A 16,723-nucleotide genomic window follows, 5' to 3' on the forward strand; every position below is an offset into this window, starting at 1 on the left:
ACAATAGCAAAAATGCATAACAAATAACAGTTTCAATAAAAAAATAGCAATACAAATGTATATCAAATACACTACAAAATACATAGCAAGTAACATAACAAATCAATTAAAATGCACATTAATTCCTTCACACCCCATTCCAATTCTAAATAAACAATAATTAGATAATTTACAGTCATAAAGTAAACATAATCCAAGATACTAGACATAGCAATACGAGATACAGAATCCAGTAAAGGATTTGGGAGGCAGTCGCTGTTTGCCTGCCCTGTTGTAGACAGGCTAGAGTAGAATGCCATTTTTCTCTTTCAAGCTTTATCACACTGTGAAGTCGAAGGCTTTATCACATTGTTTACTACAGACACACAGCTGCAACCAGCTCTTAAAGTCTGTTTCTCCATCCTTCCTCCCAGTGCCCATGATGCTAAAAAGAACTTCTAGCTAGACTGAGGAGAAGGAAGGAAAGAAGGAGGAGCTGGGTGGGCATAAAAAGACTTTGTAAAGCAGAGATTCGTTGTCAGAGGAAGAATCTCGTTAACTGAGATAGGTCTGCATTTAATTTCACAGTTATCCTCCTTTACATTTCAGAGCTTAACATGAAATCAAACCTTTTGGGATTTTGCATTTTGTAACATTTTAAAATTGGAATTCTTTGCCTTTTATTCACCTAGACGAAGCATTTAGTAGCAACAAAGTGTTTTTGACATCTCTAGAATTATTACAGCCTAAAAATATTACTCTTGTTTCTCTCTTTGTAGCTGGCATACTGTGTAGTTCAATTTTTAGAAAAGGACAGCACACTTACTGAGCCAGTAAGTTTTATTTCTTTATTTCTTTCTTAACATTGTAAAGTATTTTGTAAAGTATTTTTTTAAAAAAACAATTTCCAACTACCTAGAAATGTGAAATGAATAGAAATATGTATTTGTAAAATCTAAGGCTTTCATGGCCGGCATCCATAGTTTTTTTGTGGGTTTTTCAGGCTATGTAGCCATGTTCTAGCAGAGTTTCTTTTTCTGACGTTGCGCCAGCATCTGTGGCTGGCATCTAAGATGCCAGCCACAGATGCTGGCGAAACGTCAGAAAAAGAATCTTCCACAATCACAAGTTGTGACAAAATCTTTTGACTAAATGGCTGCTTCCAGCACACAACAGCTCTTTTTGCTGATTGCGTAGCTCCGGTAGAACATGAGATTATTATTTTTTTGTTCCATTTGTTGCAGAAGATGGAAACAGTGGCCCCATACAGACAGGCCAAAATAAAGCTGCTTCGGGTCACTTTGGAGGTATGCTGTTTAAATGATGCATGCATACTAAGAGTCCGGAAGCTGCGCTCTAGTCCTTAGGACTGGATCGTGGCTTTGGCATGGCTTTCGGACTCTTAGTACACATGCATCATTTAAACAGCATACCTCCAAAGTGACCCAAAGCAGCTTTATTTTGGCCTGTCTGTATGGGGCCAATGAAAGATGAACGGAGTGATGTTTCTGACTAGTCATGTTGGAGTCTTTGATGCCTTGTGCTAAATTTATTTAATTGTGGACTCTAAAGAAAATCCTACCTGTTTTGCAATGTTGAGACTTTAGCTAGGCTTTCCATTGTAACTTATGAGGCACAGCAATCAGAGTGATAAATATCACCAAAAGCGACAATATTTATTTTGTTCAGGGGTCAAAACTTCTCCTGATAGAAAACTCAATTTCCCCAGGAGTCTAATCACTTAAGCACATCCTTCCTAAACAGTGTGGCTTTCATTTGGCTGCATATACCTGTACACATAAAAATGGTTGAGAAACTTTTAACTTGAATAAGCAGTGCTAGGAAATATGTTTCCTCTTAATTTCATAGTCTCTTACTCCATCATACTTTTTGAATATTATTTTTTGAGCTAGACTCTTACTCAGCTTTACAGGTTTTTAATTAACAGAGTTTTGATGTAAACTGACACTCAGCCCTAACAGAAAGTTTTGGAACTCTAATATCCAGTTCTGTTTGTTTCAAGTCAACATACTTAAGTGTATGTTGGTGTTAAAGCTGGTAGCAGTATCAATTGATCCAGTGAACTATGATAGATCACTGGAAGACATACATAAATAAAGTTCAGGAAATTAGACATATTTCTTTCTTCTTCATCATCTTCTTTTTTCCTCAGGTGGTGATGGCACTGCTAAAATACTGGCCAAAGACTCATAGTCCAAAAGAAGTTATGTTTTTAAATGAATTAGAAGAAATTTTAGATGTTATCGAACCATCTGAATTTGTAAAGGTCATGGAGCCTCTCTTCAGGCAGCTAGCAAAATGTGTCTCCAGTCCACACTTTCAGGTTGGTCATTCCAAGAATACTTACTTGAGTTTGGCATTTTGACATTACACTATATTTATTAATTGCTGCTTAATGGAATTGTAATATACACCATATTTCAGTATGCTGTTGCACACAGTATTTAAGGCAGACTGTGAGCAGGTTAAGAATTAAGTCAGCTGCTTCAACTGTGAAAGCTTCTCCTCTGACTTCACAGACAGATGTTTTTCTGTCTTCTGTAAAACTGTTAAGTGTCAGCTTTAGCAGCGATCATACAGGTGTCATCTTCAAAACTAAATAGAAACTGCGTGTGGGGAGGCAAATGAGCTACTTGGGGAAAGCTCAATTAACATGGAAGGAATAGTCTCTGTGACCAGAAATTGAGTAAAATGGGAAACATCATGTCTATGTGTGTTTCTAAGTGGTATAAATGTCTTTTAGGTTGCAGAACGAGCACTATACTACTGGAATAATGAGTATATTATGAGCTTAATCAGTGACAATGCAGCGAAGATCTTGCCTATCATGTTTCCATCCCTGTACCGGAATTCAAAGACGCACTGGAACAAGTAAGGAGCTATTGAAGTATAGTGCTTGGTGCACTGAGATTTAAAACTGCCCAGCTCACAGAATTTCTTATCTGCATACAAATTTTTGGTAACGTTTCTGTAGTGCACTTTCCTTATATACGATTGTATGTCAAACAGGACAGGTGAAGTTACATGTCATATCACAATAATGGAGAAAAAATGGGTAGATAGATGATTGAATCATATATAATCTGTTGATTTGTGCAGTTTTCAAACATACACTCATGAAGGGTATGAAACTGAGTATGAGGTTAACAAAAATTCCTCCTGTACCTCTGTATATAGCAGGAGTAGACATCCTATAACCTATGGACTGCATACAGCCGCTGAGGGCTCTGTTACCTTTCAGTATCTTTTTAAGCAGTATTTGCGTGCTCCCCCCCCCTCTATTTTTCTATCTATCTATCTATCTATCTATCTATCTATCTGAAAAGGTGCCTTGTGTTCTCTGAGAGAAATTTGGCAGGATAATTTCACTATTATATTTCCTTCTCCTCCCACCCTCCAAAAAACCCATCATGTTTTAGGACAGAGGAGGCCTTTTTTAAAAAAACACAAGCGGCTTCCAAGTCACTTCCATGTTTCTTAAACTAAAAAAGCAAAGCAAACCTCTCTGGATTTAAATCACACCAGGGTGGGTGAAGACAGTTGTCCCCTAGAGGATGAATGAATGAAATTTATTATGGTCAGTGACCAGTACAGAGGATGAGAGGATACTTTTCTATTGAAGAAGGTGGTGAATCTTTCGGAGGTGCAGCAAGGAGAAGTGAATCCTTCTGACGTCTACCAAGGGACAACTGAAGCCCTCAAATCTAAGGAATTTCCCCATTCATTGTGTCACAGAGAATCTTCAACATATAGTGGAAGATCTAGGCAGAAAAGGACAAGACTAGTAGGTTTTAGCTCTCCAGATTCATAGGGGCAAAGTCTTTCATGAATCTTTTTTTAATTAGCTGGTTAGAACGGTAAAAGACAGTTGTAATGGTATCAGGCTCTGCCAGTTTTACTATGGATCTATTGACTGAGCACGTTTCAGAGCAATAAGTGAATACAACTTGGGGGACCATGGAGAGAAATGTACAAAAGCAATATGTCATATTTCAAGACATTTATCCAATCAATTTGTAGATCAGTTCAAGACATTTATTCAGCTGATAACATGTCCACATCCAGATATAGAGCCATATTTCACATCATATGTATTTTCTACTGCTGCTCTTTCTTATGGCTATCCATTATCTATAGAACAGTAAATTTGGGACTTTGAATTGTGATCCATAACCACCTTTTGAAATTATTTAGCTTTATCAGTTTTAAGATCATTGTATTCTCCCTTTCTTTTCTTTTCCCCTCTCTTTCTATATTTCTGTCCAGTTTGTTTGTTCTTTTGTTATATACAGGTGTGTCTTCTGTCAATTTTCAGCCACACAATAGTTTAGAATTCTGGCATGAACCTAATTCTGTCCACTTTGATTCTGCAACTGTTTATGTCTAAAGAAGCTTGTATTTGAGCTGCTGTGTGAATGCTGGCTGCACTGGCTGTTGCAAAGCCTGGTGCTAGTTATGGACTAAGAAATACTGGTGGGGTGGCCAACAATGCATGATAAATCTGCCCTTCAACAGTGTATAAACAAAACATAGTAAATAAAAGAAACAGCATAAATGGTATCAATAAGGGTTGGTTCTTATTAACTGAATGTAATTAATCCATAGATATACTGATTTTGAAGTAACATGGGTTACTGTATTAAAAAACAAACTATTGTTAATTTTCTTCACCATTTGTGGCCATCCTGTCCTGTGCATGAATAACGTCACCGCACACGCACCGTATGACACATCTTTTCACCTGTTTATCTTGCATGGTGCAAGTAACCATAATACTTTGCCTCTTTGATCCAATAACATAACATGTGATAGATTACTTTTACAGAATAACTTAACTTCCCTGGCAATGAGTGCTGTCTGATTCAGGTGAAGAGCTTTTTCCCTTAATTTTTAAATACTGATCTCTAATCTTTGAAATGGGCTTTAACAATGAAAGGACGGGGTAACCTAATATATATTTTTCACCAGTGGCCAGTCTAGGAGGAATGCATCTTGCATATTGCTGTTTCCAGGGAGCAGCCTAAGCCAGTATGTTTGCAAATGTAATGCAATTGACTAATTTTCATAGCCCCATGCATGTCTTTTGGCTAATGTTTTTATTGCTATATGGAATTTAGCCATGTTAGTTATTATATGTCTTCACATTCTTAAAATCAGTTGAGTGTTAATATAGAAAGGTTAACATGAAATTAAAAGTATTACATTACAACATCTAGTATTTGATAGGCTGAGTGATGAAAGGTTATAAGTCTAGAATGCCTATAATAATGTATACTTAATTTTTTCATGTAATTTGGCATGTTTAGATTACACAGTTATAATGCAAGAATTCAATTTTAACTGCCATGGTTCTGTCCTGTGAAATTCTGGTATTTGCACTTTAGGGAGAGATGTTTAGAATTCTGTCAAAGAGCTATAGTATCTCACCAGACGACTCCCAGGATGCAGTAGGATGCAGCCATGGCAGTTAAAGTGGAATCATAGTACAGGTTTGAATATCCCTTATCTGAAATGCTTGAGACAAGAAGTTTTCTGTATTTTGGATTTTTTTGGATTTTGAAATACCTGTATTTGCTTATACATAATGAGACTGGAAGAGAAACTGAAGATCTGTGAAAGGGTGGGTGGGAATCTTAAGCATAGTGTTTGACGTGAATCCATCCAGGGTGGGAATCTAAATGTAGTGTTTAGCATGAATCCACTGTTTCATAGATCCTTTCATCTCTCCAGCCATATTTCTCTCCAGCCTTGCAAATACATAGAATCATAGAGTTGGAAGAGACCGCAAGGGCCATCCAGTCCAACTCCCTGCCATGCAGGAACTCTCAATCAAAGTACAGTACAGATACATTCCTCTAAAAGTTGGATTTTGGAGTATTTCAGATTTTTGAGTTCTGGATAAGGAACTCCAATACTTAACCTGAAATACAAAACGTATTGTTTGAAAGGGCCCATAGCTTAGCCCATGGAAACATCCATTGATTTTTGTGTGTGTGTTTCAAAACAAAAAATGCAAAATTTACTTTATAGGACAATACATGGCTTGATTTACAATGCTCTGAAACTCTTCATGGAGATGAACCAAAAACTTTTTGATGACTGCACACAGCAATTTAAAGCAGAAAAAATTAAGTAAGTTTTCTCTTAATATGCTTTCTTATTTATTTATTCATCACTTATTTAGAAGAGCTGTTGTGATTGTACAGTGGACCCTTGTTATACGCTGGGGTTTGGTTCCAAAATCCCCCGTGTATAACAAAATCCATGTATGCTCAAGTCCCATTAGATATAATGACATAGCAAAATGGTGTCCCTTACAAAAAATGGAAAATCAAGGTAAATTTATACTTTTTTGGAACATTTTCAAACTGTGTATGCTTGAATCTGTGTATAAAAAATCCGTGTATAAGAAGGGCCGACTATTTCTTTCTTGGTTCTGTGGAGCCAACTATACCTGAATATTGCAAATCTAATCACAATTTAGGTCCTGATGTATATTATTTTTAACAGCAGCACAACTAATTATATATTAAATTTGACAGATATCACTATCCTAAAAGTTCCAAGCATCCAAAGAGAACCCAGTACAGAACCTGATTGCAGGACTCTTCTGCCTTTGGTGCTCAGTAGTATTGTAATGTTTGGACGTACACTCATCCCTCCCTGTTCGTGGACTTATAGTCCACGGTTTTGGTCCTTCACGGACGGCAAGCAATGAAGGACAAAATGGTGTGCGCAGGAGCATGCCTCCATTATAACCAATGGGGTTTGAAAATCGGGTGGTGGTGGCCCAGAACGGATCCTCATGAATCGGGAGGGACAAGTGTAATATGAAATCTCTTACACAAGATAAAAAGGCCATCTCCGTATCTGTGGCAACTGCAGCTCCTCTTCAGCTCCCCTCTCTTTCTGACCTCATCTAGCAAGTACAGCCTCCGTAGGGTTTCCCCAGCCACTTTGTCAAACCAGTAATTCACAAGGGTTACATCAGTGTAAAAGAAGCCTGTGTGTTTCTCTAAAAATATCCAGTGATTGCTCTTAGCATTATTTTACATTGCACTTCTTCATAAATCGTCACATGAAATGTATGAAATTCAGCTGAGTTGGAGTTGGAATGCTACTAGTCTTTCCAAACCTGTTTTGAGTAATACTTGGGAATTTTTCCCGAAGTCAGAAAGATGGAATCTGAGTTTCCAGTTCTTCTGTCCCATCATTTTCTTCTCCACATTTTTCCTAATTAAATATTATGTGGAATGTTGCAGGATGAACTGCAAAAGGCAATCGCTATCCCTACACTTTCAGTTTTCTGTACTGAAGGTTTCTGAGTCTTGCAAATACCCTATTTTTCTCAGGAACTGTGGGAGTTGTGTGTGTGTGTGTGTGTGTGTGTGTGTGTGTATTTCTGTTCCTTTGGCAAATAAATAAGGTAAGGAAGAGTTCTTCCTACAATCAGCCATCAAGTTCTCTGTGTGTAGAAGTGTTCAGTATGGAGTGAACTGTCTACCTTAGAAATGTTTATACTCCCGTACTTTACAGTTCAAGGTAACGTAAAAATAGCCTGTGGCTTGGTTCCTACATACTTTTGTGTTCTTTTTAATTAGGGAGTAAAAACATTTTGACAGATCCCCAAAAATTATCTTACAAAAATAGTTTAAACAACCTTCAGTATTGTCCCTTGCTTCTGTAGTTCAGACATACAGCTACATTCTTTACTTCTTCATTAATCTTCGGAAAGTGTGAGAGAAATAAAGAGAAATTGCCAAATCAAAAGTAAATTCATTCATTTTTTGGAAAGGCGGGGTATAAATAAAATTTATTATTATTATTATTATTAAATGTGCCATTGGCGTAGGTTATAATGACTTGGATTTTAATGTACCAATTTTTTCTAAAATTATTCTCTATCCAAAAGATCTACTGGCATTAGTCACACATTATAAAGTAATAAATTGTTATTTTGATAATATGTGTAAAACTCTAAAATAATAAAATGTTTAAATCCCATGCTTTTACATGTTTCAGTAGTTTTTATGGTAATTTAAATTCTTTGAACAGTTAATGAGCTTTGCCTGTGATGTGTGTGATCTTTTTTTCTTTAGGGAGAAGCTAAAAATGAAGGAACGGGAAGAAGCATGGGTTAAAATAGAAAATCTAGCCAAATCAAATCCCCAGGTATCATTCAAAAGCTTTTTATTAAACTTTTTATTAAATCTTTCTGGAAGAATAAGGGCCTCCACAGATATTTCCCTATTCATATTTTTAAAAGAATGTGAGGATAATAGCTAAATAGCACCATCTCATCTGATTTTGAAAACTAAGCAGGGTCAAGTCTCATTAGAACTTGGATTACAACAGTTAGGAAGTACTGTGAGATAGAGAGAGGCTGTACCTTTGTGGTAGATAGAACATGTGCTTTCTCTAAAGCGTGTCCCAGATTCAATCCCTAGCTTCTCCAGATAAAGCTAGAGAAAGCGTCTCTCTGAAAGCGTCACCCCATGAAAATAAATGGTGTAATTTAGGCTTTGTTCTGGATTAAGGCCAGTGAGCTATGAGAAAGTTTAATATTAAATTACATATTGTTAATCTAAATCCTGCTATCTGAGCAAGATCAGAAGCTATACTTTTGTTTAAAAAATTGCAGCAATGTGATTTCCTTTTTGGCAACAATTTTGAAAGTAGTTTGATTTGAGATAGCTGACTATTTTTGTTCTTCTCTCCTTTGCACCCCTGCATCTGCACTCAAGAGTCTCTTAGCCTTACAGGACACATATTGAAGATCCATGGGGAAAGGATAATTACCTCCCAACCCATTTTCTGACAGAAACCATTAAGGCGTTCATCGGATACTGCCCCATAAGTTTCAGCGTTCCCCTATTGCTAACCATTAAACAGATATGAATACAGGTTTAAATATATAGCTTGGACATATTAACTGCACAGATGAATAGTTCTTTAATTTATAAAACAACACATAGTGTCCTGGTTTAAGAGTTCATTTATCATAATATACAGTAATATAAATAGTTTGGGAAGTATTAATATGATAATTTTATTTTGAATACTTTTAATCTGTGGTGATGCTGTTTTATTTATTTTATGAAAAGGTTTGTTTGAGATGCCAGAAGAATCCTGGTGAGAGTTCCCAATAGAAAATCTTGTGCCTTGTCAGTTGAGATCCTTGAATTAAACTTCAGTTCTAGACAGACTTACATAGGAGTAAATCCTGTAAATCACAGTGGGATTTAATTCTTAATAAAGATCTATAAGATTCCTCTATGAGGAAAAGTCTATAAGTTTGCATTTTATATCATTTTTACTTTTACTTTCTACCCAAAAAAAGGCTCTCAAAGTAGCTTACAAAAATATATTGAGATTGCCCCTGCTCTAAAGCTTAGAGTCTAGAGAATATGACAACAAGGAAAAGGGAATGGAAGGGAGGTGGAGAAAGGGGCACTTTAGGTAGTAGAATCATAGAATCATAGAGTTGGAAGATACCGCAAGTACCATCCAGTCCAACCCCTTGCCATGCAGGAACTCTCAATCAAAGTATCCCTGACAGATGGTCATCCAGCCTCTGCTTAAAGACCTCCAAAGAAGGAGACTCCACTACACTCCAAAGGAGTGTGTTCCACTGTCAAACAGCCCTTACTGTCAGGAAGTTCCTCCTAATATTGAAGTAGAATCTCTTTTCCTGTAGCTTGCATCCATTGTTCCAGGTCTTGTTCTCTGGAGCAGCAGAAAACAGGCTTGCTCCCTCCTCAATATGACATCCCTTCAAATATTTAAACAGGGCTATCATGTCACCTCTTATCCTTCTTTTCTCCAGGCTAAACATCCCCAGCTTCCTAACTTGTTCCTCATAGGACATGGTTTCCAGACCCTTCACCATTTTAGTCACCCTCCTTTGGACACACTCCAGTTTCTCAATGTCCTTTTTGAATTGTGGTGCCCAGAACTGGACACAATATTCCAGGTGGGGCCTGACCAAAGCAGAACATAGTGGCACTATTACTTCTCTTGATCTAGACACTATACTTTAGTCCTACTTTAGTCCTACTATACAGTAGTCCTACTTACACATTTCATTAACTTGCAAAAACTGAAATACTTTCTCAGGAGTTGCTGTAATGTAGTTGGACACAAACCTTATGATATGGGGCCTCAGAATTCTGACCTGTAGGAGAAATCTGCCATCTCCCGACCCCTATCATGGAAAGTAAGCATGTATTGGTCCAGATGATACACCTTCCAAGCATATGCACTTTTTGCTGTAGGCTACTCACAATTCAGAAGCAGAAATTTCTTATAAACAGCTGCAATGCAGCTGGAAACTGCCAACCCAGAGAACAGAGCCTTATCTTTCTGAGGCCTTGATAAAATCTGTCCTTCTTTGTCCTTATTCCTGCATTGCAGGAAAAGTTTGAAAAGACTCCAATGATACCTGCCTTGAAAGACAGTCCTGTGGCTCTTAATTATTGAGCAATTGGTTCCAGTGACCACTGTGTGTGGTGATGAGAGGTCCCACCCACTTATTGAAAGCAATAGCAAGTGAAAGAATGAAGATGGCAATTTACCTTGGTGACTGCTATTCATATACAGTTACCTTTGAAAGCATTCCAGCATATGTAGCTTCATTAAATTCCATTTTAAAATAGCTAAGAATTTTTTTTCTATAAAAGTAGATATTTATTCTAATAATTTCAGGAACCATTGGTCTGAATCCTGTTGGTTAATCTACAGTAGACGTATTTGAATTACTTGTGGAATGATGAATCAACACATAGGTAAAACCACTGATGCAAAGGATCTGTTGTATTTGAAACAAACAAATAGGATTTAGGTCATTGTTTTATTCCAAGTTAATTTAATGTTTGTCATGTATTTTCTCTTTTTTTAAACATATATTTCATGTATCTAATATTAATGGGACTTTTGGATAGTTGTTCAAATCAGTAACATGACTTGGCGTAGATTTGGTGATTCTTACACTAGGATGAATGTAACTTGTATCCTTGCCTCTTATTGTTGTAGGGGTTTAATATAAATTGTTAGAAGATCTGAAGCTGACTTATATGTACCCACCAACTACGTGGGTTTTTTTGAACCACACAATCATTTCATGAATCACAATTTGTTTTTGAATCTGTCCTTTCAAAAGTGTTAGAACATAGGGAAGAAGAATTTAAATATGCAAGTTTGAAGTTACAATGGGAAAACATACAATGTCCATGTTTCTTTAGTGGATACATAGAAGAAGCCCTTTGGATAAGCCAAAAGAAATTGGGCTTGGAAAAGTTATCCTTGGGCTACAGTTTCCCAAATTCTCCAATTAGCATTCTATCTGACATGGAGATTCTTGGAATTGTAGGCCAAAGTGTAATTTCCCCAGTCTCTGCCTGTAGTGCTGCATCTTCTTTCTACAATGGCAATTCAGGTGGTCTAGGAAGCTCAGAGCATCTAAAAGCCATAAATCTCGCCAGTTGTTCCTCCCTGGGAGATGATTAGCATACTGTTCCTGAATCTAGATGGCGCATATAGGCATCATGACTTATACTAACTCATAGATTCATAAAGCATGGATTTCTCTGATTCTCCTTTGAAGTAATTGGGGCTGGTGACTATTAATACACCTTATAGCAGCGGATTACATAAATTAAGTTCTATATGAGAATTTTCCTTACAACTGTCAATATTCTGGCAATTGCATTGAATTAAATTCTGTAACAAGAGGAAGCAAAATTGTACCAGCTTTCTCTAGAGTGCACTTTTCCTCCCCAATACATAAATACATAAATTAATCTTCTCTTCTCCAGGCTAAACATCCCCAGCTCCCTGAGTCGTTCCTCATAGGGTATGGTTTCCAGACCCTTCACCATTTTAGTCGCCCTCCTTTGGACACGCTCCAGTTTCTCAATGTCCTTTTTAAATTGTGGTGCCCAGAACTGGACACAGTATTCTAGGTGGGCCTGACCAAAGCAGAATACAGTGGCACTATTGCTTCTCTTGATCTAGACACTATACTTTTATTGATGCAGCCTAAAATTGCATTGGCCTTTTTAGATGCCGCATCGCACTGTTCACTCATGTTCAACTTGTTACTGTACCAATGAAAGAAATCTCACACAATATTTATATATAAATTTCTTTTTTTTTAATTGTATTAGAATTCAGTAAGCTGTCAAATTCCTTTATTTAAGAAACTGAAGCTATTTTTTTGTTCATGATTCAAAGGTAAAAAGCATTAGAATGTGTAAGATAGTAGTAAGGTTAACATTCCTAAAAGTGAATTGCCTGAATTGCTATAGCTTTCAATGTTAAGTTTTACTATCAAAATTCTGACATAAACATTTTGCATTTGGTTAGTACTCAGTATATAGTGACACCTGTCTAGTGAGCAGTCCTGTTGCAATGGAAACAGATGGGCCTTTAATTGAAGACTTGCATGTGCTGAAAAATACAGTGAAAGAAGAAGCTTGTCCGGTAAGCACGTAGGAAGAAAAATTAGCCTACTCGTTCCAAACTTGATCCAGAAGTATTTACTCCTTTTAGTCATAAATTCTACCTTTTTTCTTTAATTGCAACAAATTTGAAACGAGCAGTATAATTTTAGTAATTGCTTAAGCGTAGGTTTCCTCTTGTTCTAAGTGAAATGGTTCAAGCAACTATTAACCTAGTTAATAGTGAAATGGTTCAAGCAGCTCTTAACTTGTGCAAAAAGTAAGTATTGTCTTAAGAGCATTAAATGGCTTCCAAACCACCAAGTTAATTTGAAGCTAGCAAAGTGGCTTTTGTTCCTAAGATCATATAGGCAAGTGACTGCTTAACAAAAGCTGCTAATTGACATTTACGTATTATATTACCCCATCCCACTTTGACATTCTCAAATGTTTAATAACTAGAACACTCTGCCATGTCTTCCCTGACATTAGAAGAGCTAAGCCAGTGACTTCCAGTAGGGCTGTAGTCTCTTTTTAACAAAGCTCCACTGAGAAATCAAGAATTCATCTGGACAGTATTTAAAGTATGAAATACACCAACACTGTATAATTCAGTATGATGAAAAATTAAGGAACAGTGGCCACATTTGGTTGCAACAAAAAACAGAATTCAGGCAAACTCCAGTTTGTCAAGAACAAGCCAGCATTTCGGTCCATGGTTTGTTTATTGTAATTTGGATACCCAGAGGAACCAAATGTTTACCTTCTTCAGCAAGCAGGAACAGTTCAGCAGAATTCAATGGCACAGTGTTTACCCATGGTAAGCCAGGAGTCCCACAGATCTTATGACAGTGTGAAATGGGCCAGCAAATTTCATTAGGGGCTTCATGTCTAGTGCAGGGGTGGGAAACCTGTGGCCCTCCAGGTTCTGACAAACTACCATTGCCATCATAGCTCACCACCAGCCAAGCTGAAGGAAGTTTTAGCCAGGCTCATGAGGGCTTGGTTGTAGCACCTCCATAGCATCACCATAAGGTGAGGAGCTACAGCCAAGCCCCATGAACCTGACTAAAACTTCCTTCACCTTGGCTGGTGGTGAGGCATGGTGGGAATGGTAGTTCATCAGAACCTGGAGCGCTGTAGGTTCCCCACCCCTGGTCTGGAGGAACTATGTTAGTTGCAATAGGTGAATGTTTTAATATTGCTACTTCCCCTGCTTCCTACATACACTCTTTCTATCCCTTGTTACTTTATTGATCTGAACAAAAATGTGCTTTAACCATTATATGTATACTAACACCAGTTTTCACATATGTGGTTTCTGGACTTGAAATACACTTTAGAACATAATTACCAAATAAGAATGCCAGTATTTAAAGGGGCGCTTATCAAGTCCATCCATCCCCATTTCAGCTGTCACTAAACCCAGCCCTAAATCCCACCACTGATGCTTTTCTAGATGCCTGCTTGGCACTAGAGACTGCGAGCTCCCATAGCAGTGTCATATATCTCCTCAGTAAGGAAACAGTTCAAAGACTTTTTCTGATTGAGTGCTTCCGGGCCTTTTCCCAGGTAGCTGAGGAAGCCAGGCAGATGTAGTACAGCTGTGTCTCCCCAGACATAAAGCTGTGGCAGCTACACACACAGTCTTGTGACTCCTTTCTGGCCTTATTGACCCATTTAGAAGCTGCAAATACAGCCATTATAGTGCTGTACTGTACTTTCATAGGCAGACTGCTACGGTGTTGCTCTCACAACTTGAATAGGCACTTGTGGTGGCAGGAGAGTTAAATACAGTTTGCTACATGACTGCTCACCAGGGGGAACTAGGCAGTGCTCAAAGTTCATACTATATAATTATAGCCAGTATTATCTTGGACTACACAAAATGGTTAATTTGTGTTCCCAATGTTATTTGGGACTTGGTGGCTTCCTAGAGACCCAGAGAGACTCTAATAGTTCATAATGATACCTTGTGTGCCATTTGTTAGTTTGTAAAACTTAGTGACTTCCTGAAGAGCCAGAAAGAGTTAAAAATAAGTTCAGCAAGATACCCTATATGGATAGCATTGCATCACCCAAATCATTATGGCATCATCAAGTAGATTTCCCAAGCTGCTGGAATGAGTTTGTTAATACTGATTTTTCCACTCTTCTTTTAAACAAAATGCCTGTTGTATAAGACGTAATTGAATTTTTAAAACATTGCATTTTGATTTTAGGCACCGAAGGATCAGAAGAAGGAGCGTCCTATGGTGCGGCGCAAGTCAGAACTGCCTCAGGATATCTACACCATGAAAGCCTTGGAGTCCCATTGCCGAGCTGACGATCTAATATCACATGATGGGCATTAGACTATTCAAGTAAAATTTGGAGGAAAACCCTTTTGTTCAGGACTCTGTTCTACAGTAGAGAACTTACTTTTTGTGCCATACTGATCAGTTACACACAAGTCAAACTTTTTTCAACCCCATTCTGACCGGCAATAACTTTGATACAATATGCACAGCTCAAGATTAATAGTTCAAACAATGGTAAATTGCCTGATTCTGTATGAAGAAACTTGGGGTGGTTAGTGTTAGACAAAGACCTTTTGTTGGTGCTGTTTGTATAGGACCAACCAATTGGAAACATGCACTTTTTCATATTACTACTAGGAGAAAAAAACAGTCTTCTAGGACAGATCTGCAGGCCCTGGTGCTGTGCAGCCCCTCAGTGTCTGTGTGCACATAAAGCAGTTCTGCATAAGAAAATCTATGAAACCATAATGTCTATCATGTTTGTGGCACATACATCTGCTGGAAAGCTACAGTTGGTTGTAGCTTCTGGTTCTTGTACATCAGACATGAATATGACAAAATGTGTGTGTGACTGTCAAATGGGACAATCTACACAGAAGTTCCATGTTTTTTGTTATGTGGAACAGCTTCTTACAAGCGTACTATCTGAAATAACCTTACGTGAATTTTTATCAATAAGCACCACTGAAATGATTGGAGATTGGACTACAGAAGTGCCTGGTAGACTAAGCCCTTTTTCTTTTTCTTCCTGCAGCAGCTGAAGTTGGTGATTTGGCAATGGGATTCTAAATTCATAATCGGCATTTTTATAAGACTGAAGGGAGGGGGAACTTGAAAACTGTTCTGCATTACTGTCTGTAGTTATATTCTGGCAATTTCAAAACACACAGTTAAATTGTTCTCTCATTGCAGCTTACAAAATGGTAATTTTCATGACAATCTTCAATCACAGCTAATTTCTAGGAGCACCAAAAATGTTCCAGAGAGAGGCACTCTTATCCAAGTACTTTATACGGACTGAAGCCATATTTTCGAGTGCTTTAGCTTGTAATGCAAACTGAGTATTTTGGAACAGAGCTGGTAGAAGAGGAATTTGTTTTCCTAAAAATGAAATTCTGTCTGCCTTGACTAGAAATAAACTGCATTTTAAAAAGTGATTGCATACCTCTTTTGTTTTGCAAAGCTATTCATTTATTTACCAAAATGGCCTCACTGCTTTCCACCCTTACTTGAGCTTATATCGTGTGGCGTACTTTGGGCTGTAAGAGTTCTTCCCACAGCCATCATGATGCCAGCTAAGTCACATACATTTCTGTGCATAATGTAGTTCAGTGAAAGTACAACATCAATACTTTTTAAATTATTTTCAATAAAGCAAAACGTTTTCTAATGGCATGCCATTTTCCAGATGCCTGTCTTAAGAGTCAAGAAATTAATTAACATTAGTCCTGTCAATATTCTCTTCTGCGGTGAAGAGCACATGTAATACATGCACACCTCACCAAAAAATAAATTAATACATTGATCATTTAAAAAAATCTGAGTTGGTGTTGACCTTCAAATGCTGCTATATATTCCATAAGGTTACTTGTGTGTTATGTGCTCTTTTTTCATTGTTCTAGATGGAAAGCACGGATAAATTTTCCAAATATACATGTAGTGCTTTGTCTTCAATATTTGATTTTACTCAGGGTGACAGGTATTTTAAACTTCATACTCTGTTTAGGAGCTGTTTTAGATGAGTTCCCCCCCCCCCCCCCCAAAATGATTGTCTCTGGCAGTAATAATATAACAATATTCAGTATCTTGATACAGAAAAAAGTTAACTGTGTAGCTTCTTTAAAATAGTTCTTTAAAGGCAGTCAGGTATCCTGAATCTATGAAAATGATTGTGTAAAACAGGCTTTTGTAGTAACCTTCCTGCGGATGTAATGTCTGCTGTCTAGTCTCAATGAAAAACATCCAGTTTGTATTGGAAAATCCTTG

At 37.4% G+C, this 16,723-nt stretch overlaps 1 protein-coding gene across 5 annotated transcripts in view; it reads left to right on the forward strand.

Annotated features, from left to right (window-relative positions):
- The window catches only part of PPP2R5C (protein phosphatase 2 regulatory subunit B'gamma), a 102,908-nt gene extending 87,014 nt beyond the window's left edge, over positions 1-15,894 (forward strand). For 3 of the 5 annotated variants that reach the window (XM_042466425.1, XM_042466426.1, XM_042466430.1), the window contains 7 exons: positions 759-812; positions 2,153-2,323; positions 2,744-2,871; positions 6,031-6,132; positions 8,100-8,172; positions 12,364-12,480; positions 14,660-15,894. In XM_042466425.1, the coding sequence (XP_042322359.1) occupies positions 759-812; positions 2,153-2,323; positions 2,744-2,871; positions 6,031-6,132; positions 8,100-8,172; positions 12,364-12,480; positions 14,660-14,791 (777 nt within the window). In that variant the 3' untranslated portion in view covers positions 14,792-15,894. The remainder of the gene's footprint in view (positions 1-758; positions 813-2,152; positions 2,324-2,743; positions 2,872-6,030; positions 6,133-8,099; positions 8,173-12,363; positions 12,481-14,659) is intronic. The other 2 variants (XM_042466427.1, XM_042466438.1) reach the window with 1 other exon arrangement.
- The last annotated feature ends 829 nt before the right edge of the window (positions 15,895-16,723 follow it).

This window comes from Sceloporus undulatus, chromosome 1, assembly GCF_019175285.1.
Source record: "Sceloporus undulatus isolate JIND9_A2432 ecotype Alabama chromosome 1, SceUnd_v1.1, whole genome shotgun sequence".
Taxonomy (NCBI): domain Eukaryota; kingdom Metazoa; phylum Chordata; class Lepidosauria; order Squamata; family Phrynosomatidae; genus Sceloporus; species Sceloporus undulatus.